The 21,495-nt window shown below is 45.3% G+C and overlaps 3 protein-coding genes across 5 annotated transcripts in view; 1 reads left to right on the top strand and 2 right to left on the bottom strand.

Annotated features, from left to right (window-relative positions):
• Positions 1 to 20,907, bottom strand: part of LOC135459410 (myogenesis-regulating glycosidase-like) — a 29,449-nt gene extending 8,542 nt beyond the window's left edge. Inside the window, exons 1-2 of the mRNA XM_064735424.1 lie at positions 20,771 to 20,907; positions 3,827 to 3,908 (exon numbers count right to left, since the gene is read on the bottom strand). The gene's annotated coding sequence lies outside the window, so the exon portion shown is untranslated. The remainder of the gene's footprint in view (positions 1 to 3,826; positions 3,909 to 20,770) is intronic.
• Positions 1,703 to 14,980, top strand: LOC135459411 (uncharacterized). Of its 2 annotated transcripts, none has more exons than XM_064735425.1 (6): positions 1,703 to 2,051; positions 9,099 to 9,566; positions 12,129 to 12,269; positions 12,664 to 12,729; positions 13,253 to 13,343; positions 13,692 to 14,980. In XM_064735425.1, the coding sequence occupies exons 1-6, from the start codon at positions 1,997 to 1,999 to the stop codon at positions 13,903 to 13,905; spliced, it is 1,035 nt and encodes a 344-aa protein (XP_064591495.1). In that variant the 5' UTR covers positions 1,703 to 1,996; the 3' UTR covers positions 13,906 to 14,980. The 2 variants fall into 2 exon arrangements, with proteins under 2 accessions (XP_064591495.1, XP_064591496.1); XM_064735426.1 differs by having other exon boundaries at positions 1,779 to 2,051; positions 9,102 to 9,566.
• On the bottom strand, positions 2,945 to 21,388 carry NUDT2 (nudix hydrolase 2). Of its 2 annotated transcripts, XM_064735428.1 has the most exons (4): positions 21,256 to 21,388; positions 20,771 to 20,928; positions 17,085 to 17,438; positions 2,945 to 3,908 (listed from the first exon to the last, which is right to left on the bottom strand). In XM_064735428.1, the coding sequence occupies exons 1-3, from the start codon at positions 21,276 to 21,278 to the stop codon at positions 17,125 to 17,127; spliced, it is 495 nt and encodes a 164-aa protein (XP_064591498.1). In that variant the 5' UTR covers positions 21,279 to 21,388; the 3' UTR covers positions 2,945 to 3,908; positions 17,085 to 17,124. The 2 variants fall into 2 exon arrangements, with proteins under 2 accessions (XP_064591498.1, XP_064591497.1); XM_064735427.1 differs by lacking the exon at positions 2,945 to 3,908 and having other exon boundaries at positions 15,521 to 17,438.
• Positions 21,389 to 21,495: the final 107 nt, after the last annotated feature.

Raw genomic sequence — 21,495 nt, 5'->3', positions numbered from 1 at the left:
ATTAAATTCACCATGAGCTGCAGCTTGATGAGAAAAAGCAATGCACCCATCAGACTGATGATGGAGACAAGAACAAGGCTGCTCCATGGAACTTGGGCTGGCAAGGACTAACTGATGTGGAAATTACGTGACTGAGGGTCAGCGATTACAGGACTCTCCTGCTCCATATGGGAGAGGCCACAGCTGGAAAATAGCTTGCTCTGTCCTAGGGACATCCCAGGAAAAGCTGTGAAAACAATTTGAAGAAAGCCTCTGTATGCATGAGGGTAGGCCATTCCCTAGGAAAGCCAGTGGGTGGGGAAGAATGGACTCTGAAGCTACAGAGGAATTTCATATGCAAGTCCTTTCTTGTACCTGTAAGAAATCAGGCCTAAGTGGGTCCTGAAACCCTAAAACATTAGGGTTTCATCACATGTGAGTGGCTAATGTTCAACTGATTCTTTTTTGGTCTGTGCTGACAGGTTGCTTTTAGACTGACCACTTTTCTCCAGGGCTTAAATATGGCATTGGTTCCTGCTGTGGGCTCTCCTCAGTCTGGTGCCAAGGAGATGCAGTGAAGTGTTTGCATTTTCAGTCCCAGTCAAGTAGCGGAAAACTTAATATCCGCATTTTTTTAAAATTAAAAATGCTTGTAATTAACCACAATTTGACCTGTTCCCATGGGGGGAAACCCCATAGTAATCACAAAGAAATCAGCTGGTATTTTTCTTATGCACAGGGCTACAGTCAGACAAGACCAACCTCACCAGAGCAAGAATTTACCCCAGCCTTCCCCTTTGTTTGGTTGTAGAATATCCTTTACCATATCTACATCTCATTTGAAGCCAGGTTATCCCCCTGATAGAATCCCAGGGCTGCACAAAGAGGGAGCTGCACCATTGCAAGGCCCTGACCTGAGACTATGCCCTTGTATGGACCCCGGTACTGTTTTTATTTACACCGTTTTTATTTGACAGCTTGGCCACTAAAGGAAGCAACTCCCAACCCTCCAGCTGACTCCTGGTCTCATGGGCAGAGCTGGGAGGTGTGACATTGGTGCCATTCAGGACCCCAAAAGTGAAAGTGAACCCATCATTTTTTAAGTGTCCTTGTGCAAAAGGCTTAATGGTTTATTAAAGTGAGAATGACCTCAGCAAACATATGAGACAGACAAGAGCTGAGAGGATGTGGCTGAATGGGAACACCTTGCTAGCAAAATTGTAACTCTCACTTGCCCTGCCACTGTTCACCTGTCAGCCTTTGCTGCTTCTCCTTTGGGAGGGATGTGAGGTTTCCACCCCATGCAGAGCCCAAAGTGATGCATGAAAAGTCAAATTCAACCCAAGCACCCTCAGGATGATGATCAGGGTAAACCCAGAGCAGGAGCCTGCTCCCCCATCCAGGAGCTCAACTCCCCCTTCCATCTCTCTCCTAGGCTCTAGGACAGCCACAGCTGGTTTGTGAGGCTTTATCTCTGCCATGAGCTAGAACTCTGCCTAAAATCCTCTTGGCAGGAATAATTCTCTCTAAAGAGAGACCGACCCTGTGACAGCACGGCCAAGCACAGGGTTTCAGCCAGCACATCCCACGCCCCTCCGAGCACTCCCGCTGAACTTTGGATTTTTTTTCCAGGCCAGCCCTGCATCCCCCTAGGCTCCCAGCCCTGGCAAAGCAGGGCCAGCCTGCTTGGCATGCTGTGTCACTGCTGGGAGCAATCCCTGCTGCTAGGCAGCCGAGCCCGGCGGCCGCGAGCATCCCGGTCCAGCGTCCCCCCCGGCCTGGCTCGTCATATGATTTCTCCTAAGGGACAACTGCAGAGCAGGACTGTGTCTCCAAGCTGATCCTTTGCTGATAAGCCAGCTGCCAAGCCTCCACTGCTGAGACAAAAGAGTTTTTCTCTTCCCAGCAGGGTTCTTCTGCTGTGAATGACAGAGAAAGGGGTAAAAGTGAGCTGCCTGGCACTCCTCGTGGGCGAGAGGCTTTGGGGGCTCCTTGTCCCCCGCTGTGCTGGCAGACCATGGAGCTCTTCAGGCTGAGCCTGGGCTGCATTTGCCTCCTTCCTTGGCTTGAGGGTAAGTTTCTCCTCTTTTGGGGTAGCTGTAAAGCGGGAAGAGAGCTGCCTCCCGGGTTTTAACCTGCTTTCCTGCTGAACCGCTGCTTGGGCTACAAAGCTCAAGAACCCACCAGCTGTAGAACAAGTGCCAACAGGCACAATCAGGGCAGCATTTAAATGGGATTGAACACAGGGGTACAGAAGAGTGAGGGACAGGCTGGCAAGGTGCTGGGATGGCTGGGCCAGGGACACTGTAGCATCATGCTGGCAGCTTTTATGAAGAGCTTTTAAGCTGCTGAGAGTAGAGGATGAATAAACCTGCTCAGGGAGGGAGGCAGGCACTAAGTGACCTCCTAAGCACTAATGTTCCTCCCGGTCCCAGCTGCTCCTTCCCAGCAGAGGTGAGTGAGCTCAGAGCATGCTAGCAGCATGGCAGAGGGTGGTGGGAAGGGCAGAACTATTTGTCCTGCTCCTGTGGTGGTCAGCTGGGAGCGGGATGTGCTGGGGAGCTGCAGAGTCTGCACTGCTCATCTCCATGGAGCAAACTTGGTAGCAGCTCATGTTGATATTCAGCTGCTTTCTGGGGTCGCTCCAATCCTGTATCCTGCCCATGCACAGCAGTATTTCGAATCCAAGCAGCCCTGGTTTGATGTGCTTGGGTAGATGCAAAAAGCAGAAGTCTCTGCTGAGCACCATCCCAGAGATCTGGGGCAGTGCTACCCAGGAACAGCTTCCCAGGAAAGGTGCTACCATGGTCTCACCAATCCCATCATGGACATCAGGAGGAATCAATTTTCTTTAAAAATGGAAAAAGTCCCTGAGTTAATAAGCCTTTTTATTTTGCTGCTATGACTGAGACTTCAAGTTGAAAGTGACTTATTTATAAAAATCACTGAAGTTCTTCAAGGCTCCTTCAGTCCCTGAAGCAGCAAGAACAGCCCTGCAGTTTTACAGGCTACATGCTCAGAGCTGTTCAAAATCCATCGACCAGAGGACCACAACTATTTGGGCTGCCCAAATAGTTTATTGGGATGTTTATTCCTTAAAGACAAACCTCAGACTGGTGCCTCTGACCAGCTACTTTCCATCCCTTGCTGCACAAGGAAGCGTTCCCTGGGGTGCTTTGAGAAGTTACCTTCTCAATTTGCTCTGCATCTGCATAAGAGGAGAGGTTTGTGCTCCTACAGGTTTGACTTCTGCTCCATCTACTGCTGTTTTCAAAAGTCGCCAATTAAAGTGAACTGAGTCTCTCACCTGGTTAAGCGCCAGGCTGAGGTTATGTCCCTGTAGTGGTAAGGGGTGATGATGCACATGCATCTTTTAGAAGTTAGAGGAGGTTTGGGTTAGGACCTGGAAATTATACCATAATGGCATGCAGAGAGCAGAACAGCCTTCAGGGTCTTGCTCTTCCTTAGCCTCTAAAGTAGGATCTTGTCTGGTGTTAGAATAAAGTGATTTTTTACTGCTGCCATACAACCCAATCCACATGGTTTTGTTTTATTAGTTAAGTATGGAGGATCACAGGGTATTTAATTTCCTTTCCAGCGCAATGCTTTTGGTGGAAACATGATCGGCCACTGCATTTCAGCCAGACCAGTAATAAAACAATAAAACCACCACTGTTTTGCAGAAAGGAATTCATCTTCCCAATGCCTGGCAATGCCCAATGAAGCTCAAAGCACAGAGCACAAACATGTTCATGCTTGGGGCTGAAATCCCACTGTGGCAACTTTTCCCATCCCGTCCTGAGTTTTAAGGCTGCTGGCAGGACAGTGATGCATGCTCTCAACAGACCTCTGAGGGGTTGGTTTCCTGCTGAAAACTGAAATCCTGGATTTCCTAAGCCGTTCCTAACAGTTGCTCCTTTGGAAAGTACCTGAAAGCAGAGAGGAGGCAAAAATCAGTTAGATGTCAGAAAAAATTCTTCACTGAAAGAATGATTGGGCAATGGAATGGGCTGCCCAGGAAGGTGGTGGAGTCACCATCCCTGGAGGTGTTTAAAAAATGACTGGATGTGGCACTCAATGCCATGGTTTCGTTGATGAGGAAGTGTTAGGTTAGCTCACAGGTTGGACTTGATGATCTCGAAGGTCATTTCCAACCTATTTCACTCTATGATTCCGTAAAAAGTTTTGTTAAAAATCCAGACCTAATGGTGACCCTGTGAGGTGCAATGGGCAGCGGTAAGTCAGGCACCAGCAGGATCTGTGCCTACATGTACAGAAATAAAACTGCATTTAACACTTATCTGGACCCCCATGCACTGGGTGTGAGGCTGTGGGGGATGTGTTTGGCATCTTGGCCTGATCCTATATCTTGAGAGCTTCCTCTCCCTCAAATCCATGGTAGTGCAGGCCCTGACCCCTGATGCCCTGACCTCAAAAGGCAGCCCTGAGCATTTTGCACTAAGGAGGCAGAAAGGCCAAGCTTGTACAATTCTTCCACTCCCACTTTAACTTTTCAGCCTCCAACTATTTTCCACTTGGGGAATTTCCTGGCTGTGATGCATTTAACTCTTCAGCAGCCACCAGACCTTCTCCCTTGGCTTGTGCAGGTTGTCCCCAGCAGCAGCACACAATGCCTGGGTGCAGAACCCCTTCCTGCCCACTGCAAGCCTTCCCTTGGCACCCCTTGTCCCATCCAGGACCAGTCCTTGGCCAGTCAGACCCCCTCCATCTCCTCCAGGCCTCTCTGGATTTTGTAGACATCCATCATATCACCACCCCAGGGTTTTCCCCACTTGCATCAGCTTTGTGGTGACTTCACCAACCTCCCCTGCTTCCTATAATTTCTAGATTTTTTTTCCATTCAAAGCCTTCCTTCTTTTCCTATGGCTGCTCTGCTCCCTTGGAGACCTTCGCTGAGCTACTTGGTAAAAAGTGGACCTTGCAGTGATGTGGAAAGATATGAAGCCCTGTTGGTAAATCAAAATCAAGATATTCTTAAGAAAGGAGCAGTGGTTGGGAAAAAATATGGGCCATGCCACCCCAAACTATTTGCAAATGTCTTTGATCAAGACATCACAGGCCATGCTTAGAAACAGCAGAAACTTTCCCAGTCACACTGGGATTACTGGTAACCAAGGCTTTCTCAGTGGCATTACCTTAATTAGGAACATTGCATGGATTTTGCCCCTAATCCTACATGGAACAGCATGTCCCAAGGGTGGTCATGCTGCAGAAAAGCAGGGGCCTGTATTTGCTTGCTTTTCTATCTTGTAACCAGACAGAGTGTCAGTATCATAGGACAAATGAGCTGGCATCAAGAAACCTTGCTAGAAATTGTTTATTTTGTTCCTAAAAATATGAAGAGGCCAAAGTGTTCAAGTATGAGCAGCCCAAAGCAGGCATCTACTTGGACTCTGAGGGTAAGGCTGATATTTTCCAGAGATGCTGAGTCCCATCCTCAGGGAGTACACTGGATGCTCTGGTTCTCCCAGGTCAACATTCTGTAAAATGTTGGAGCTCACGGCCTTATTTGTAGGACCACTGGGCAGCAGGACTTGGGATGTCATTTGTCTCCTGAGTAAAGATTCCTGGTGCCTGATGTGTGTCTCAAAGTAAAGATCCTCCAGGTGTAGCTGTGGGGCACGAGCAAAGGCTGCTGGCAGTCACATGAACTGCAAAGTCTGCAGGTAACAAACATGGTGATTGTTTAGAGGGGAACATAAAACATCAGGCACTCCACAGACAGCAAAACACATATTTCCTACCGGGCCAAACAGCAACACTTTTCTAAGTGTAATGAAAATACCCAAAATTTTCAAATGGAGAGTCATTGCCAAGAAAGGAAAAGAAAATACAGCAAAGATTGTGGCACGCTTTATAATAAAGCCTGTAACAAAACATATGAGAAAAAGACCTGGATGAGCAGCCTAGAGAGAGAATACAAAAAACTGCCAGCAGAATTTTTCAAACATTATCTGAAGCAGGAAGCTGGTGGGGGCCAGGAGGTCAGTAAATAAGTGGTACAAAGGCAAAATGGGTGAGCAAAAGTGGGACAGTGTAGAAAGGCTGAATGGATTACTGGCTGTAGTGCTCCTTCAGACATGGCCAGGGAGGTCGTGGCAGCCACTCTCTGCAGTCTGAAGTGTTATCAGACAGAATTGGCAACAGAAGAAGTTTAAGGAGGAAAGAGGAAAAAAAAAAAGGATAAATAATCTGTGGCAAAGGACCAGCCCAAATGTCTTTTGAGTTACAGAAAACTAAAGATGACATTAAAAAATGTTTAGGAAGTGTATTAAACCCTTATTTAAGGCAAGCTTGACATCAAAGGGCTGCATTACAGCAATAATGCCCCTCTTAAGAGGGATCCTTCCACAGCCTAGGGAGACCCAGGTCCTTAGGCTCCCTTTCAGCATCAGGAAAGTCAGTAGAAGCAAAGAGTATTTACAGACAGATAAACATGAGAAAAGTCAATGCAGCTTTTGTACTGGGCATGCCTGACATCCATGATGGTATCAGTAAGAACACAAATGTGCTGAGCAGATCAAGGTCTTGTGGCAGTGTTTGCAAAAGGCTTTTGATAAGAATCTTCCACCAAGGCCCTTAGGAAACTCCATTCTCATGGAGAAGGAGAGAGACCTAGCCCACAGGCTGGAACCAAGACTGGAATGAGTTGACATGATCACAGCAGTGATAGTATCAGAAGGTGCTCAGAAAGATCAGAAGGGGTGAATAATGAAGTAATTAAGCTTCCTGATGCCACAAAGTAATTAAGAATAATCAAAACTTAAGTTGACATTGTGAAACTGCAGAAGGACCTCTGATACTGATGGAGCCACAAAATGATATTTTTCTTTGAACTTCAGAGCTGAAAAAGGTAGTAGGCAAAACCATTTTACCCATAAATACCCATTGATACTCTCTGAGTTAGTTCATAAAGAGCACTGAAATGGCTGCCCAGAGAGGCTGTGGAATCTCCGTGTCCAGAGATGCTCAAACCCCACGCGGATGTGTACCTGCTCCAGGTGATCCTGTGCTGGCTGGATTGGACTGCTTGATCTCCAGTGGTCCCTTCCAACCCCAACAAATCTGTGGTTCTGTGATTTTTGGAAGGAGGCGCTGGCATCTTGCTGTCTTGATTGAGCTATTTACTTGTCTGATTCTTACCCTCTTCCTCTCTTGGCAGATGTTAATGGCCCAGTGCTGCAGACAGGATCCTGGGCTCAGCAGATGCTTTATCTGACCCAGCACAGTTGTCATATTCCCCTGTTCCATTGTAATGCACATCTCAAATCATTACTTTGGAAATCGGTTTCTCCCAGTTAAGCTGAACCAAAGATCCCAGTTAAGCTGAACCAAAGATGTGAGAATCCTGAATTCCACATCTTAGGTAAAAATGGTGAGGGTGGGCTGGTGCTGGGGGGACTGTATTAGTCCATTTCAATTTCCTAAAGTTTAAGGGAAATTACTTAAGAGACATTTCTCCTGCCTTTAGAGGCTGGCAGAAACTCAAGCCCAAAATGCATTGAATATCTTACCTCTACCTAGCCCTCAGTAAAGGGTTAAAGAGAACAGGACTCACAAGTTGCCCACAGATAGCCCAGAAATTTAATTTCCATTTAGGCACATTGGCTTGGCAAGAATTGTCTGGATTGGTGGCTGTCACAGGTCCATGCAAGTCAACATCCCAGCGCAGACACACTCATCAGTCTCAGAGCTGGTGGAGAAGCACTGTGGTTTCTGGTTTCTGGCTCCTCTCCTCAGGCTGAGCAGAAAGCCCTGAGCTGTTTCTGCTTTACACAGCCCCCAAGGCATTATTAATCTAGCAGAACCCTAGAATTTCCTGAGAGAAAAACATGAGAGCTCCTTTAAACTATTGTTTATACCGTTGTTATTGTGTACCAGCTCCTGTTTATACTGTCACTAATCTTCTCAGGTACCGAGCCAAATACTTGTATTGGCTCAGTATTGTTTTGGTTTGTTGTGGTGTTTTTTTCATTTGGGAGGGGAAACTCTGCAGAAATAGTTTAGATAAAAATCAGCGTTCTTGCCTAACATCCCTTTTCTGTGTCCCCTTTATGCTTGCTCAGTACTATATGCCCATGGGGCTTTTATAATTCTGTCTCCTGGGGAAAAGAGAGAAAAAAAAGTCACTGTAAAAGCTGGGAGTTGCAATGTGTTGTTATTAAAAGATTTCTCAGAATGTCCAGAAATTTGAAACTTCTATTTCTCTCCATCTATCTTAGGCATAAAATGCACAGCAGAAAGTTCACCTGCAACACTGGTGGATGGTTTAGCACTTAACATTTTTGCTCAGGATATTCACAGGCCACACCTGATGAAGTTATACTGAAAACAGTGGCAATCCTTCAGCTAATGTGACATCCATCTAAATCATCTGAGATGTTGGGACCTGTTGCTCTTAAAAGCAACAAGCAATTACAGAAATTGCTTCAAATTTTGTGTTTGTTGTGGGACAGCTGCAATGTCTCCCTCCTACTAAAGGATTTTTAAAAGTGGTACTGTTGTTCCTAAGGTGCACAGACCAATGTCAGGTGTGCTAAATCCAAGATAATTTCATTACTTACAGGAGCTGCCTCAGCCAAGTACTTACACACTTCTGGTGGGGTATGGTTTTATCCCTGCACTGCTTTAATACCTCCAGAAGCCACTTAATAGAAAGTGTAGCCCAAGGTGGCCTAGTTGGCCCCAGATGAACAGCACGAGGGGGATTTCAGCTGCTCTTTTATAAGAAAGATTTGACCTGGGTAGGGCAAAAGATCCCTCAAACTAATTTGTCTGGAGGGAGGGAAGGATGGCTACCTTAAAACAACTGAAGTACTGAATTAAATACATGTAGATATATATAGGCAGATATATAATCATCCAAGTTAGAAGGATGTTTTTCCTCATTAGTTACGTAATTGCTATTTTCCTCTAATGTTGCATGCTCCTGTTTTTCAAAGAAATGTCATTCCAGGAAATTAGGAAGCTGTGGGAACTGTTTATCCAGGCATGCCCATCCAGGAAAGGACTGCTGGGTTACATCTTGCCTCCCCCAGGGTATTTACAAAGGGGTGTGTTAGTGCACAGTACTGAACCCCGCTCTGATTGTACCGCAGTAGCAGAGGGACAAGGCTTCCTCATAAGGAACACCCGGCTGGAAAAGTGCATCCGTGCCTCCCAGGAGACCAACAGCATCAGCCTGGCCAGCTGCAAGGAGCACTCCCAGCAGCAGAGGTGGGGCTGGGACCCCGACACAGGCACCATCGTCAGCCTGCACACGGGGCGCTGCCTGTCGGCACACAGGATGCGCCAGAACGCCCTGGTCAAGCTGGAGCCCTGCGGAGACTGGGAACGCCAGGCATGGTCCTGCGGCAGGAAGGGACATTTGACTCTGCAGAGCTTGGGCTTCCACCTTGGCACCAAGGAGGGAGGCCACAAGGTGTTTGTCTCGAGAGAGAAGGACAAGTTCAGCAGGTGGAAGACGCTGGCGGATGAAACCGTCTGTGCTGCTGCCCGGACAGCAGCTGGGAGGCCCAGCAAACCAACACCACAAGCTCTAGACACACGAGTGTGGATCTATGAAAGTAAGATGAGGTAGATTTGGTGTCAGATAACATCTAACTTTCATGTCATCCAAGCCATCTAACACCAGGCCTGCACATGTCATTGTAACTCATGTTCACTTCAGCCCCACCTGGAGAAACACCAAACGGCTCCAGCTCAACCCCACTACCTGGCACCACTGGTTTCCAGCAGTGGCTGTTCAGTCTTTTCCAGAAGCATCCAAAACCTTACATGATCAGGTTTCCAAAACCCAGCTGCACTTCTGAGGACAGGCAAATATTTTGGGTAAAATATTTCTGAATTGGTGCCCACAGCTAAGAATAGTGGAAATTGCTTGAGCCTCCCAAGCACAAAACACCCAAGGAAGTCCCCCAAAGTCAGGCACTTTAGACTTCAAAAGAGCTTTTGGTACTTTGGAATGTCTTTTTTTGGTAAAACAACTGGAGGCAGCTGAAAACTTCTTTTAAACTTATATATATTTTTGAGAAGCAGTTGTATCAGAAATTATTGCAGCAGTTTCTGAAATTAAAGTTCTCTTCTGTGGCACTCCAACAGTGCACCTTTCACTAATGAAATCTAGTTGTAGCCTTCATTCCATGCTCTCATTATCCTCAGTGAACCTTGCTGCTGGTGCCCAGTGTAGCCATAAAGGCACTGGTGAAGATAGCAAGTAGTGGGAGGGAGCTTAAGTGTTGCCCTCCCTTTGCATTAGGAAATCCCAGAAGATGACATCAAAAATTATTAGAAATGGGGTTTATATTGACCAATTATGGCCTTGGCCTTTGCTGAAGAGAATCCAAACTGCTTTCACCAGTATTCACTGGCCTTTGTTTTACAGTGGACCCAGAAAGGGCAAAACCCCTGGTCTTGTCACAATTTTAGGTGTTTGACATAAGGCTACCAAACACCAGGCATGGTCATTTTACCAAGATGTGGCTGTGATAATTTGTTCATGCCCAGTGAAGCCCACTGCTGATCACTGATAGTTCATGGTCCAGTCTGTTTCCCACTTTCATTCAAGTCCTTTCTGCAAATAAAAGTGGTTTTTGATACTTTTTTTGTAAAGTTGTGTGCAGGACTGAGACCTGAAAATCACATTCCATTCCTCCTCTCCTCCTCTCCTCCCCTCCTTTCTCCCACTCCAAAGACCCAAAACCACCTGGTGTTTGTAATGATTTTTTAAGTGTTTGTCACTCTGTGATGAAGTTCCCAACATTCCTCAGGGAAAATTATTTCCCTGACAGGAGGCTATTCCTTACCTTAAGGTTGATGGACCCAAAGAGATTTTGAGCTCCGTAAAAACGAGTAAAGAGAAAATGTGATGTATCTGCTTGGCATAAGCAGATGGATTATAAGTGTAATCTTTTGACACAGAGACACTGTATCTAATTTGAAATAAAAAGGATACATCAGCTGCTTTGGCTGTCATGTGTAGAGAAGGTGGTCTTTTTCCCCTCAAGCTTTTTAATTAGCCAACTAGAAGGTCAACATGTAATTATCGCAATAGTTACAAGTGTTTGTTTAACATTAAGTTAAATATGGACCATACAAATTGGATACCATAATAGGCTAGTTAAATATAGGCTAGGAAATGCGTGGAACATTTAAGATATGGGAAAAAGGCATGTGAAAAGAGCATTCTCATTCCCCAAGGCAATGCTCCTGGCAACCCAGGGCTGCCTTGGAGCCAGGATCCCTAAATAAGGCTGTGAGGGTAAACACAGAGCAGCTTTTGAATCAGGCTGTGCCACTCAGCGTGTCTCACACAAAGTCAAAATTTTCCTATCAATCCCATGGTTCAGTCTACTGGAGGGAACCTCTGACTGCTCACTAACAACACCAAGTCCTACATATTTGCTCAGGCATTTCTCATCTAACTTCCACCTGATCATCAACAGACAGCTTATACTTCGGTGGGTTATCTGCTCAATAAATTACACCTGTGCAGCTGTGCTGTGGGTGCTCATGCCACAGGGTGGGATGGGGTCTGGATAGGCAGCAGGGAGCCCGGAAGTCACCGTGTTCTTGGTCCTGGCATGTGTATCATTGCAGCAGAAGGGTGAATTGCTGACACCAAAGTTCACACAGCCTCCCCTCTAGCAGCAGCTGTTTGCCCACACACCCTGCTCTGCAGCAGGCCTGGAGGGCACAGGAAGGTGTTGAGCCTTGCAGGAGGTATGGCCTACTTACAACCCTTTGGATCCCATTTTTATATCTGCTGTGTTGTTAAGAGCCGTGATTCTTCCACTTGCCTCTTCCTCACACAGCATCCTTTAACATCTGGTGCTGCACTCACACTGTTAAAATCCCTGACCATATCTACCACCAGAAAACAAGCTCTGCTTGGGTTGTTGAGTCCATCTTGAGAGGTTCATTTCACCTTTAATATCTGTGACAGCTGAAAGCCTTTGGTGCACAGGAGGGGGTGATTGCTGCTGCACCACATCCTTCTCACCCTGCAGGGCAGAGAACCAAACCAGCAGGGCTGGGTTCCCCTTCCTTGCTGGGCAATGAGCATATCCATGTTCCTATACAAAAAATAAATTATAATCACACAGATCTTTGCTTTATTTCCTTCCAAGCTAAAACCATTGATTCATCAAAGATCAATGCTGTGGACAGAGAGTCTTCTGTGAGCTTGACTGACCCCCCTCTGGCTAACAAGTTCAACAGCACAGTGTCTCCAGCAAAGACCAAACAGGCACAGCTCCCAGCAAATGAGGGTGAGCACTTTTCTGAATCCATAAGTAAGAACAGCAGGATGGAAACTGTGGGCAGCACTTTGAGGTTACTCAGCTATTTTCAGTGGTTGAAGAGTACCTGAGGATTTCTGAAGAATTTCCATGTGTGCCACTGAATGCTTTCACCCAACATGCTGAGGAGTCTCCCTTGGAAAGCAGAGCAGTGATACAGGATTAACCTGGAGGCATAGCCACCCACTGTTTTAGGAGCAAAAATTATCTGTGGTTGAGGAGCACTGAGTGACAGTAAAGTTTTCTTTTCCTTTCTGGGTCCCATACAAAAGGGATCTGCGGTTACAGTGAAGCCTGATGAGGAATCTGGACCCCTGGTCCAACTGGAAGTTGCTAATCAGAGTCTTTCTGCTTCTTCCACTAGATCCATCCCACAACCACTCCAAGAAACATGGAAATCGGGGGAAAAACACTGGGGCCAGGCTTGCAGGTAGGTCCAGGGATCAGCCAGAGGAGGAAGGGACCAGGCAGATGAAGGTTCATCAGTGCCTCTGTCCTTCCCATTGTGACAGAGATACATTTCCCTGGGGTACTGCTGAGGATGCTCAATAGGGAATGAGGACACAAAATTACCTGTCAGAAAGACTCTTTTTAAATCTCCACAGGCCTGAGATTAAAAAAAATAGTAAAAACATGAAAATGAGACAGCTGCTAACACTACTGCTTTTCCCCAGCCCTTCTTCTTTTGTATCAGAAAGATGCAGAGTGGAGAAGCATGAGATATTACTGTCTTCATAGCAAGAAAGAAAAACTTCTGTGGCCACTTTCAATAGAAGGATGCTGTGCAGTATAAAAGCAGCTGTAAGATGTTGATCTTGTAGACAATGCACTTTGCCTGTTATCTGGCACTTTTCAGGGACATTACATGTGATTTTTTGTGGCAGTTGTGGCTACTGCATAAGAGCAGGGATATGTACAGCAAACAAGTGATGCTTTCTCTGACACCCTTTCAGGCACAAACTGGAAGACAGCCATGCTGGTCCTCAGCCCCCTGGCTTTCATACTGGGATTAATAATACTGACACTCAATGTTCACTACAACAAGTAAGTGAGAGTCAGGTTCATTGATTTTGCTATGAACAGCGTCTTAAAGAAAAACTCCAACATCTCAAAACAAAAGTCTTGGTCCTGGCACCCTTCCCCATTCCACACCCGATGTTGCTGGCTCTCAGCAGATGGGTCTGGTCACTAATGTGTCACCCTTGAGGATTTCTCCTCTCTGCCACCCAGTTTACCCATCCCACTCAGTGACCCGCCCAAATGCAGCCACTACTGTTGGCTCCTCCTCCCCTGCACATGCTGTGCCATCCCTGAAGGAAGTGCCATTACAGTTGCTGATGTGGAGAAGCAACCAAGTGGCAGGAGCAGTGACTCTCTTCTCTCTTCTCTTAGGAAGAAGAAGATCCTCTCTGCTCTGAAGAGCTCTCCCGCCCACAGCAGCCGAGCTGATTTACGGGAGCCGGCCCCTCTGCGCAGAGGGATCCATCCCCAGCCGCGCCTGCCGCCATCCCGCTCCCCCTCCCTGAGGCGGGGAGAGATCCTCATCGAGTGGAAAGACGGGACTGTCACTCCTCTTTTTGACAACATCAATTACCAAGTGGACTAGCTGCAGAATGACAGAGCTTTTGTTCCCTCCCGTGTCACTGCTCCCACCAGGAGGGCTGCCACCACAGCTATCTCCTCCCTGCCATTGCTGTTTTGACAGGAAGCACAGTTTGGCGTTTTTTCTAAACACTTGAGTACAATCTTCTTGCACAGGACAAGGGCTGAAGCAAGCAGAGTAGATTGTTTGGTTTGTATAGGCACATGCTGCTTAGCAATTTCAGAACTGCTTTAACCCATAAGAAACCTCAGGTTTCCCTAAATGAAGCTGGGACTACTGCCAGCTGCAACTGCCCATGGAATCAAAATTAAAGTTATTAAGCATATGAAAAAGTGAATCTTTGAAGACAAGGCAAAAGGTAAAAAGCAAAAGTCCTGATGATCCTTAAATTCTTTTTAAGATAAAACTAGCTGCCAATAGAGACAGAAGACCATCAGTTACATTGTCAGTGTGAGAATGTAATTAATAAGCACTGCCTTCTATAAAATCTCTTCCTGAGATCTGCCAAAATATTCATCCCCACTAAGTTGTCAATTAAGTAACAGCAAGTCATTTTTCTAACTGAAAAGGTAACACTCCACTGTCCTCTCTGCATCACTGCAAGAGCCCTGCTGAGAGAGCATGTGTCTCTCAAAACTTTTCCATATTTAGGATATACTAAACCTTATTATAACACACACCCTCTTTTATTATATAGACTGGCAAGAAATGTCGGTCATGCTTGTTGGGGATATTGCATCTAGAGCCACTTTATTCCAGCTCCAGTCTCTGATTTCCTATAATCATATGGAGTAGTCAATGAATAGATACACTGCTCCACCAGAGCAGTAATACAGTCCTTTTTCTTTTAGATAGGAGTAAGACATTGTTTTCAGCCTTTACACTTCTTGTTTGAGCAAAATTACCTGCAACTATCACACGCAATCCTGATCTTTTCTCAGTGAAATCTGCAATGTCTTAGTGCTTTCCTACTATTCATGAATGTATGCTTTCTTTCCGATTCTGAGATGATGTAATCATGGCTGTAAGTCAAGAGTTATGCGGAGAAAGAAACAATAACACCAGGAAATTACAAGTATGAGCTGTGTCAGTGCATTTGTTCAGTAGATCAAGGGAAACAGTATCCTCACATCTCTTACTTAAGCAACACCTTTCACTTGACCTAAATTAAGCTGTTCTGCTATTTCAGTGTAGCTTGGATTTCTCTTGAGTTTTATTTAACCTACAGCAGAAGTAAGATCTCTCCAGGGAATTTAAAATCTCTGGGGTTTTTTAATAATCTCTGGTTGTTTGTTTGTTTTTGAGGGTTTTTTAAAATTATTTTTCTTTTTAAATGGTAAAAAGTCCACTGTCATAAGATATTATTATAACCGAAAACTTTACTGGTCTTAAAAAAAAAACCAAAAAACCACCAAGCCCTGTTGTTTTAGGGCATAAATATCATAGAGGTTGGAAATAAGTATCTTTGCCAAGCAGATTATTCCATAATTTTTTACTGGAGGGTTTCCCAGATGCTCCTTGGGAAAATATTTTACTATTAGACATGGGCAGAGGCAGAACTCTTTCTTCACCGGCAGGCAGCAAGAATCAGAGCTAAATTCTGACTTTCCAACATTTCTACTTTAAATGAAACTCAAAGACCAAAAAAATGGGATCAAAAAATAGTTTAAGAATAATTTTACTTGCAAAATTTGTGGGAATACATTCTGTACATAAATCACTTAAAATGCACACACAGTGCCTTACCCATGATCACAGTTACACCCCTTGGAATTTTGTCCAAGGAGCACATCGCCTAACAGTGCACAGCACTAGTCACCCTCCAAAACCTTGACAGGCTTTGGGAGCACTATGTGAGCAGTGCCATTAAAAAGGAAATACTGGCTTGGAGCTGAGCTAATGTGTTTTCCACAGCATCAAGTGCCTGCGTTCATTACTGCTGAATGGGCAGAACCGATGACTTGTTAATGACTCTCTAACTCCAGCTTAATATGCTAATCTTGCTCATAAACAGGAAGGCAGCAACACCATTGTTTACACAGCACTGATTAAATGGTACCTCAAACAATAATGAAAAACCAAGACTGAGGCTTTTAACTCTTCTTTCCCACTCTCACTGGTTGTTACACTCTCTGCCACCTCCTGAGTGGAACACTTCTGAAGAAGTGTTCATAATCAAAATAAAGCCTGACTGTAATGTGGACGAGCACTGGAGTTTTTAATGTGTATATATACACAGTTATTTATATATAAAAGCCTCCTTATAGTGCATCCCCTTTTTTGAAAACATAAATATATGCAATTTTAAATAACTCCACTGGAAGATAATGGAGTGACATGCAAGACACTCCTGTCACACTGGTACCAACATTAGTAATGTCTGCTACCCCAAAAGATGCGTGGGTGCAGCCATAGCAGTACTGATAGTATGAAACAGACATAAGATTGCACATAAGCTTGGATATCCTGCACAGAAAGTGGATTAAATATCCTTTCCCGATCCCATGGGAAATCTACGGCTAAGGTGTCTGTTAAAGATGCAAAAATTAAAATAAAAAGGCAAAAGAAGTTCAATTTACCACTTAAATACTGCACCCAATCATTTACTAAGACCGTCTGGATGGAAAATGTTCTCACAACAGTATACATTATGGATGTACATAAATTCATGATACAAAAAAAAAAAGATCTGAAATGATCTGACAAGTTATCACTGCATATCACTGGAAGAGGTGGGAATAGAACTACTGCATCCTCATTTGAAATTCAAGGTATGACTTCTGCAGAAAGCTTTAGTTATTAAAAATCCCCATATGCTCATTTTCTCAACTCTCTAGCTTTACATCAGCAAGTCAAGATGTATCAAGTGTTTGATTTTTCAAAAAGACCTGTGGTTGTTCAGCACTTCAAGGAAGAAAAAGAAAGGGGGAAAAAAAAGAAAAAGAAAAGGAGACAGAGACAGAGGAAGTCTTTTGTTAGCTCTGGGCTTCAATGCAGACATCTCTGGCTTAGGGTTCAATCAGACTATACTTTTTTATGCTAGCTAAGAGAGACAAAAGCATATTCTCTTTAAAAGCTCCTTGTATCCTCACTGAATTTCTACAGATTAAAAAAAAAAAAAAGAAATCTACATTTCTGCAGCCATATAATTCTTCCTTCAGTTTAAAACATAAGAAGCACACCTGTCTCCTCAAGAAATCCCCTTATACTTCACAAAACCACTTATTCTCTGGAGCACAGAAACTGATGCACTTCCTTCAGCATTGCTTGCATGTCCTCATATTCTGCAAATTTGCAGGCATCCTCCAGCTTCAGCCACCGGAAGGCTTGGTGCTCCTCTGACAGCTTGATTTCTGTGTTGCAGTCCTTCATTTCTGCCAGCCAGTACACGACGGTCTTGGGCTTGCCGTGGACAGGGTAGTGCAGCTCCTTCTTGTAGCCCTCGATGAGGGTGAGCTGGCTGGCCTGCAGGCCTGCCTCCTCCTGCGTTTCCCGGAAGGCTGTCTGCAGGTCATCCTCCCCAGGGTCCACGTGGCCTGCCAAGAGGGTGGAAAAGTAAATCTTCGGGAAGGAAACTCATGTTGTGCTTTAATCGGGAAACACCGGGAGGCAGAGACGAGAGTACATGGTAGCTGACACAGGATGAAATGGAAATTGGAGAAGAGAGATTGCTTTTCCAGATCTTTATGTCTTGATTTATCTTTGTCTTGTGGCTTTTAGGGTCACTGTTCATCCCTCACCTCCTGAAACTTCCATCAGCCTCTCACCATCAGACATCTTTTCTTCCCACTACTCCCCTCCACTTCTGGAGTACCTTACACCCATAAAGCTCCACCTTGGATTATACTGAGGACTGAGTCCCTCATTTTTCCTTCATCCAGTTAGAGCAGAGACAAGTCATCTGAGACTCTTAATCCTCTCTCAACCATGTCCTCTCACAAAGGCTTAAGGCTCAATTCTGCAAAACTCTTACTTGTGCCAACAGTCCAGAAACAACGGGATCAGGCACAGATGTGTACCATTTAACAGGTGCATTTCATTTAGGCAGCCAGGGATCTTTTTCTCCTCAATATTCCCCTCTGAAACAACCAACAAGAAGCCAGTCCTTTCAACAGCTGGGTAGTTCTCCTAGGATACACGATTTATTTTACATTGCTCAGAATGAGAGGTGCCACTACAAACAAAGGATAAATATAACACATCCCCAGCCATTTGTACTTTTGTTGAGAAATGTCAGATTTGATTTTCTCATGAAAGCTCCAGAACATAAATAGAATAAGCCAAGCAATACCTCAAAAAAGCAACACAGCAGGAGCTGGGACATTTGGGAGGTAAAAAAGTTTAATCTCTGTTTTGTCCCTGGTGTCAGTCTATTTTCTATGTAGCTGGCTCCAAATAGCTATAATTTTATTGCAGAGATGAATTGTTCCTCAGGTCTGAGATACTCAAAGTGCCCTTTCAGAACCACAACTGGGGGTATGTAGGAAGTTTGTTTTGCCTTTGCAACAGGTCCCACTCACTTCCTTGCCTATGTATCAAAATGTGAACATCACTTACAACAAGACATCACCTCAGATATAAAATGCACTTTTATTTCAAGCAGCCACTGTGCAGAAAACAGCATTTGATACCTGTTGATAACCTCAGGTCTAAGCTCAGTAAGTTGCCACGTTTGTGCAGTACAGTCTACCTGCAGAGCAGAAAAAGGACTGCAGGCAGCACCTCACACACCACAGCTTTCAGATCCTTTCCGATCTTCCCACCTGTTCCACTGGTGCAGTTCTAATAGATTGAGAAGGAAAATGAACCCTACATCCCCTTCCCATCAGCCTCAGCTAGTACCAAGTCACAGTCCTAGGGGCAGAGATAAGGCTGATGAGGTTCTTGTGAGGGGATCCAAGCAAGTCCAGTTTAATCCCATAAGAGTTGCAGCAGCTTAGAAAACTTTTAAAATAACAAGGTACAGCTGCCGCTGTAAACTGCCTTTTGTGTGTGCTTTGAGACACTTCTTCTTCTGGCTGCTGCCCCATGGAATCCGTGTAAACATCACATACATGTTACCACACTGCACATCCCAGGGTTACCCTGGAAGACCATTCCTATCACAGATATTATAAAATTCACTAGTTTCTCCTCAATAAATTCCCCCCAGTCAATACCAAGCTTCTATTACAGGCCACCATCAGACTGGGGTGCTTGATCTCTAAAACCTGAAGTGGTGTGTTGAGGGAGGTGACTGTCCCCCTCTGCTCTGGTGTGACCTCACCTGCAATGCTGCATCCACCTGGAGCCCTCAGCAAGGGAGGGACATGGACCTGCAGGACTGAGTTCAGAGGAAGCCATGAATATGATCAGGGAGTGGAGCACCTCTGGATGAGAGAGTTGGGGCTGCTCAGTCTGGAGAAGAGAAGGCTCTGGGGAGACCTCAGAGACACTTCCAGTGCCTAAAGGGTGGTGGTTTATGAGAAAATTGGGGACAGACTTTTGGAAAGGACTTGGAGTGACAGGAGAAGGGCTCCTGCTTTTCATTTAGGAGAGGGCAGATGCAGACTACAGACAAGGAAGACTTGCTTTTACTGTGAGGGCGGTGAAATACTGGCACAAGTGTCCCAGAGAAGCAGTGAGTGCCCCATGCCTGGAAACATCCAGGTGGGATGGGACTCCATGAACCTGCTCTAGCTGAGGATGCTCCTGCCCACTGGTGGGGGCTTGGACTAGACAACCTTTAAGATTCCTCCCAACCTACACTACTCCATGATCCCAGGTGTGTGAGATGTATGTTTATGAGACAATTAGCTCCCTACCAAAACTCCTACAAGTAATTTAAATCACTTGTACAGAATTACTGTGTTCCCAGGGAGCCTTCCACAAGGGTTTCTTCTCACAACAATCAATCATGTCCCAGCAGATGTTTTTTTTAAGCTTTCCTCTAGGCTGCAAACTCAATTCCCTTAGGCTCTTGGTGGAGTAGACAAAGGGGGAGGTTTGGAAAGTTTTGTTCTTTCCCTCAATAGGCGAGCCTAGCTGACTCTGTAAAAAGATTTTTTTTTTCCTCCAATTTGCAAGTTCTTGTTTATAAACTGCTGCACCATGCTTTGAAAGTGACACATTTTACAAAATAAGAAGCAAAAACTATCGGGGAAAAAAATCTCAGGTGGGAAAAAACAGCAAGAAGACCTCTAGGGAACCTGAAGCACTTTTGTGCTGCACTTTTCCTGGTACCAGGGCTGTGACTGTTCACTACCAAACACTGGCTCTGTGACATGCCTTTATGGAGGAGGTTCTGCTGAGTCCTGGGACACAGGGCTTGTTTTCTGCTCTGAGGCCTCACCGATGAGCAAAAATGGCTGGTAAGGTGAATTCTCCTATCTGTCCCTCTTATCTCTGTTGCATTAGGCAAGTGATCTTCATCAATGATCTCTTGCATCTCCTCAGAAAGGTGTATTTAAGTGTTCTATTACAGATTTCAGTTTGCCTTCCTGCAGACCCTGACCACACATGGGTCAAACAATCCCGCACTGGCCACACTGCAGGTGCCTGGCAAAGGGTGAGACCCAAGACAAGAGTGAACATCCCCTCATTACCTCGCCTCAGTCGTGTGCACACCTTGCCAGAAACATCAGACACCTGAGGAGCTGGGCTGGGTGACAGTCCCTGCCCAACCCAAATAATTTGTGCCCAACACTTGGTACAGCCACAATCTGCAGAGGGTTTCAGCCTCAGAATTGCCCCCTCAGCTGTGCCAGGAGCACCATCACACAAACAGCATGGGCAGCAGCTACTCTCAGGTAAAACTGACCCTCAGCCAAAATCCTCTCTGCAGCCTGACACCAGTGACTGCCAGCAGTGTCACCAGAACAGAAATCACCTTTGGGCGGTGTCCAGTGGTGGCTCCCGTAGGATGTCTGCAGCAGGAGGTACTCGATGCTGTCAGCGACCTTAGAGGACGGTGCTGGCTGCAGCCTCCTGAAGATGATCAAGCCACAAGCTCTCACAGCCATTCCCCTCTGCCAGCTGCACCAGGAGCTGCGGAAGAGCACAAAACACGGGGTTCAAACAGAGCAGCTCTATTCAGCCAGCAAACAGATCTCAGCACAGCAAAAAAGCTGTCCACCCTTGGAAGTTACTACAGAATTAAATTGCATAATATTAGCCACCTTTGAATTGTAAAAAAATTTACTTTGTTATCAAGAAGCATGAAAAATGACCTGCATGTCATGTCTTTGCTGCTGATAAATTACAAACCATATTGCAGGGAGGGGAACAAAATTACAAAGCAAAAGGAAAGCCACAGATTAACACCCTGAAACTTTTCCACTGCAAAACTGCATAGGCCCTGCACAGAAGTAATACCTCACCATTACTGGAACTGGCATATGGAAATGATTGCTCTGGACAGTTTCCCTGGAGCACAGGACTCAGAATATCAGGGAAAAGCTGAGAAAATGAATGACAAAGGACAGGCTGTCTGCTGTCTCACCTAGACATAAGGCTGTCATACAAAACTCAAAGTTTCTTAGCATGCCTGTTAAGCACTGGTTTGATGTAAACAACAAGAAATACACCTCTTAAGTGATAAATATTGGTAGCAAT

Source organism: Zonotrichia leucophrys, chromosome Z, assembly GCF_028769735.1.
Source record: "Zonotrichia leucophrys gambelii isolate GWCS_2022_RI chromosome Z, RI_Zleu_2.0, whole genome shotgun sequence".
NCBI lineage: Eukaryota > Metazoa > Chordata > Aves > Passeriformes > Passerellidae > Zonotrichia > Zonotrichia leucophrys.
Note: the sequence above shows the minus strand (reverse complement) of the source record. Positions and strands in the feature narration are given on the sequence as shown.

What these genes read in the sequence shown, in the direction of transcription:
- LOC135459411 (XM_064735425.1), top strand. Translation starts at nt 1,997, where the DNA reads ATGGAGCTCTTCAGGCTGAGCCTGGGCTGCATTTGCCTCCTTCCTTGG. An exon ending in CCTCCTTCCTTGGCTTGAGG is followed by an intron (nt 2,052 to 9,098) that starts GTAAGTTTCTCC and finishes ATTGTACCGCAG; the next exon opens with TAGCAGAGGGACAAGGCTTC. An exon ending in ACGAGTGTGGATCTATGAAA is followed by an intron (nt 9,567 to 12,128) that starts GTAAGATGAGGT and finishes TTTCCTTCCAAG; the next exon opens with CTAAAACCATTGATTCATCA.
- NUDT2 (XM_064735428.1), bottom strand. Translation starts at nt 21,278, where the DNA reads ATGCCAGTTCCAGTAATGGTGAG. An exon ending in CCAGTTCCAGTAATGGTGAG is followed by an intron (nt 20,929 to 21,255) that starts GTATTACTTCTG and finishes GCTCTTCCGCAG; the next exon opens with CTCCTGGTGCAGCTGGCAGA. An exon ending in CCACTGGACACCGCCCAAAG is followed by an intron (nt 17,439 to 20,770) that starts GTGATTTCTGTT and finishes CCCTCTTGGCAG; the next exon opens with GCCACGTGGACCCTGGGGAG.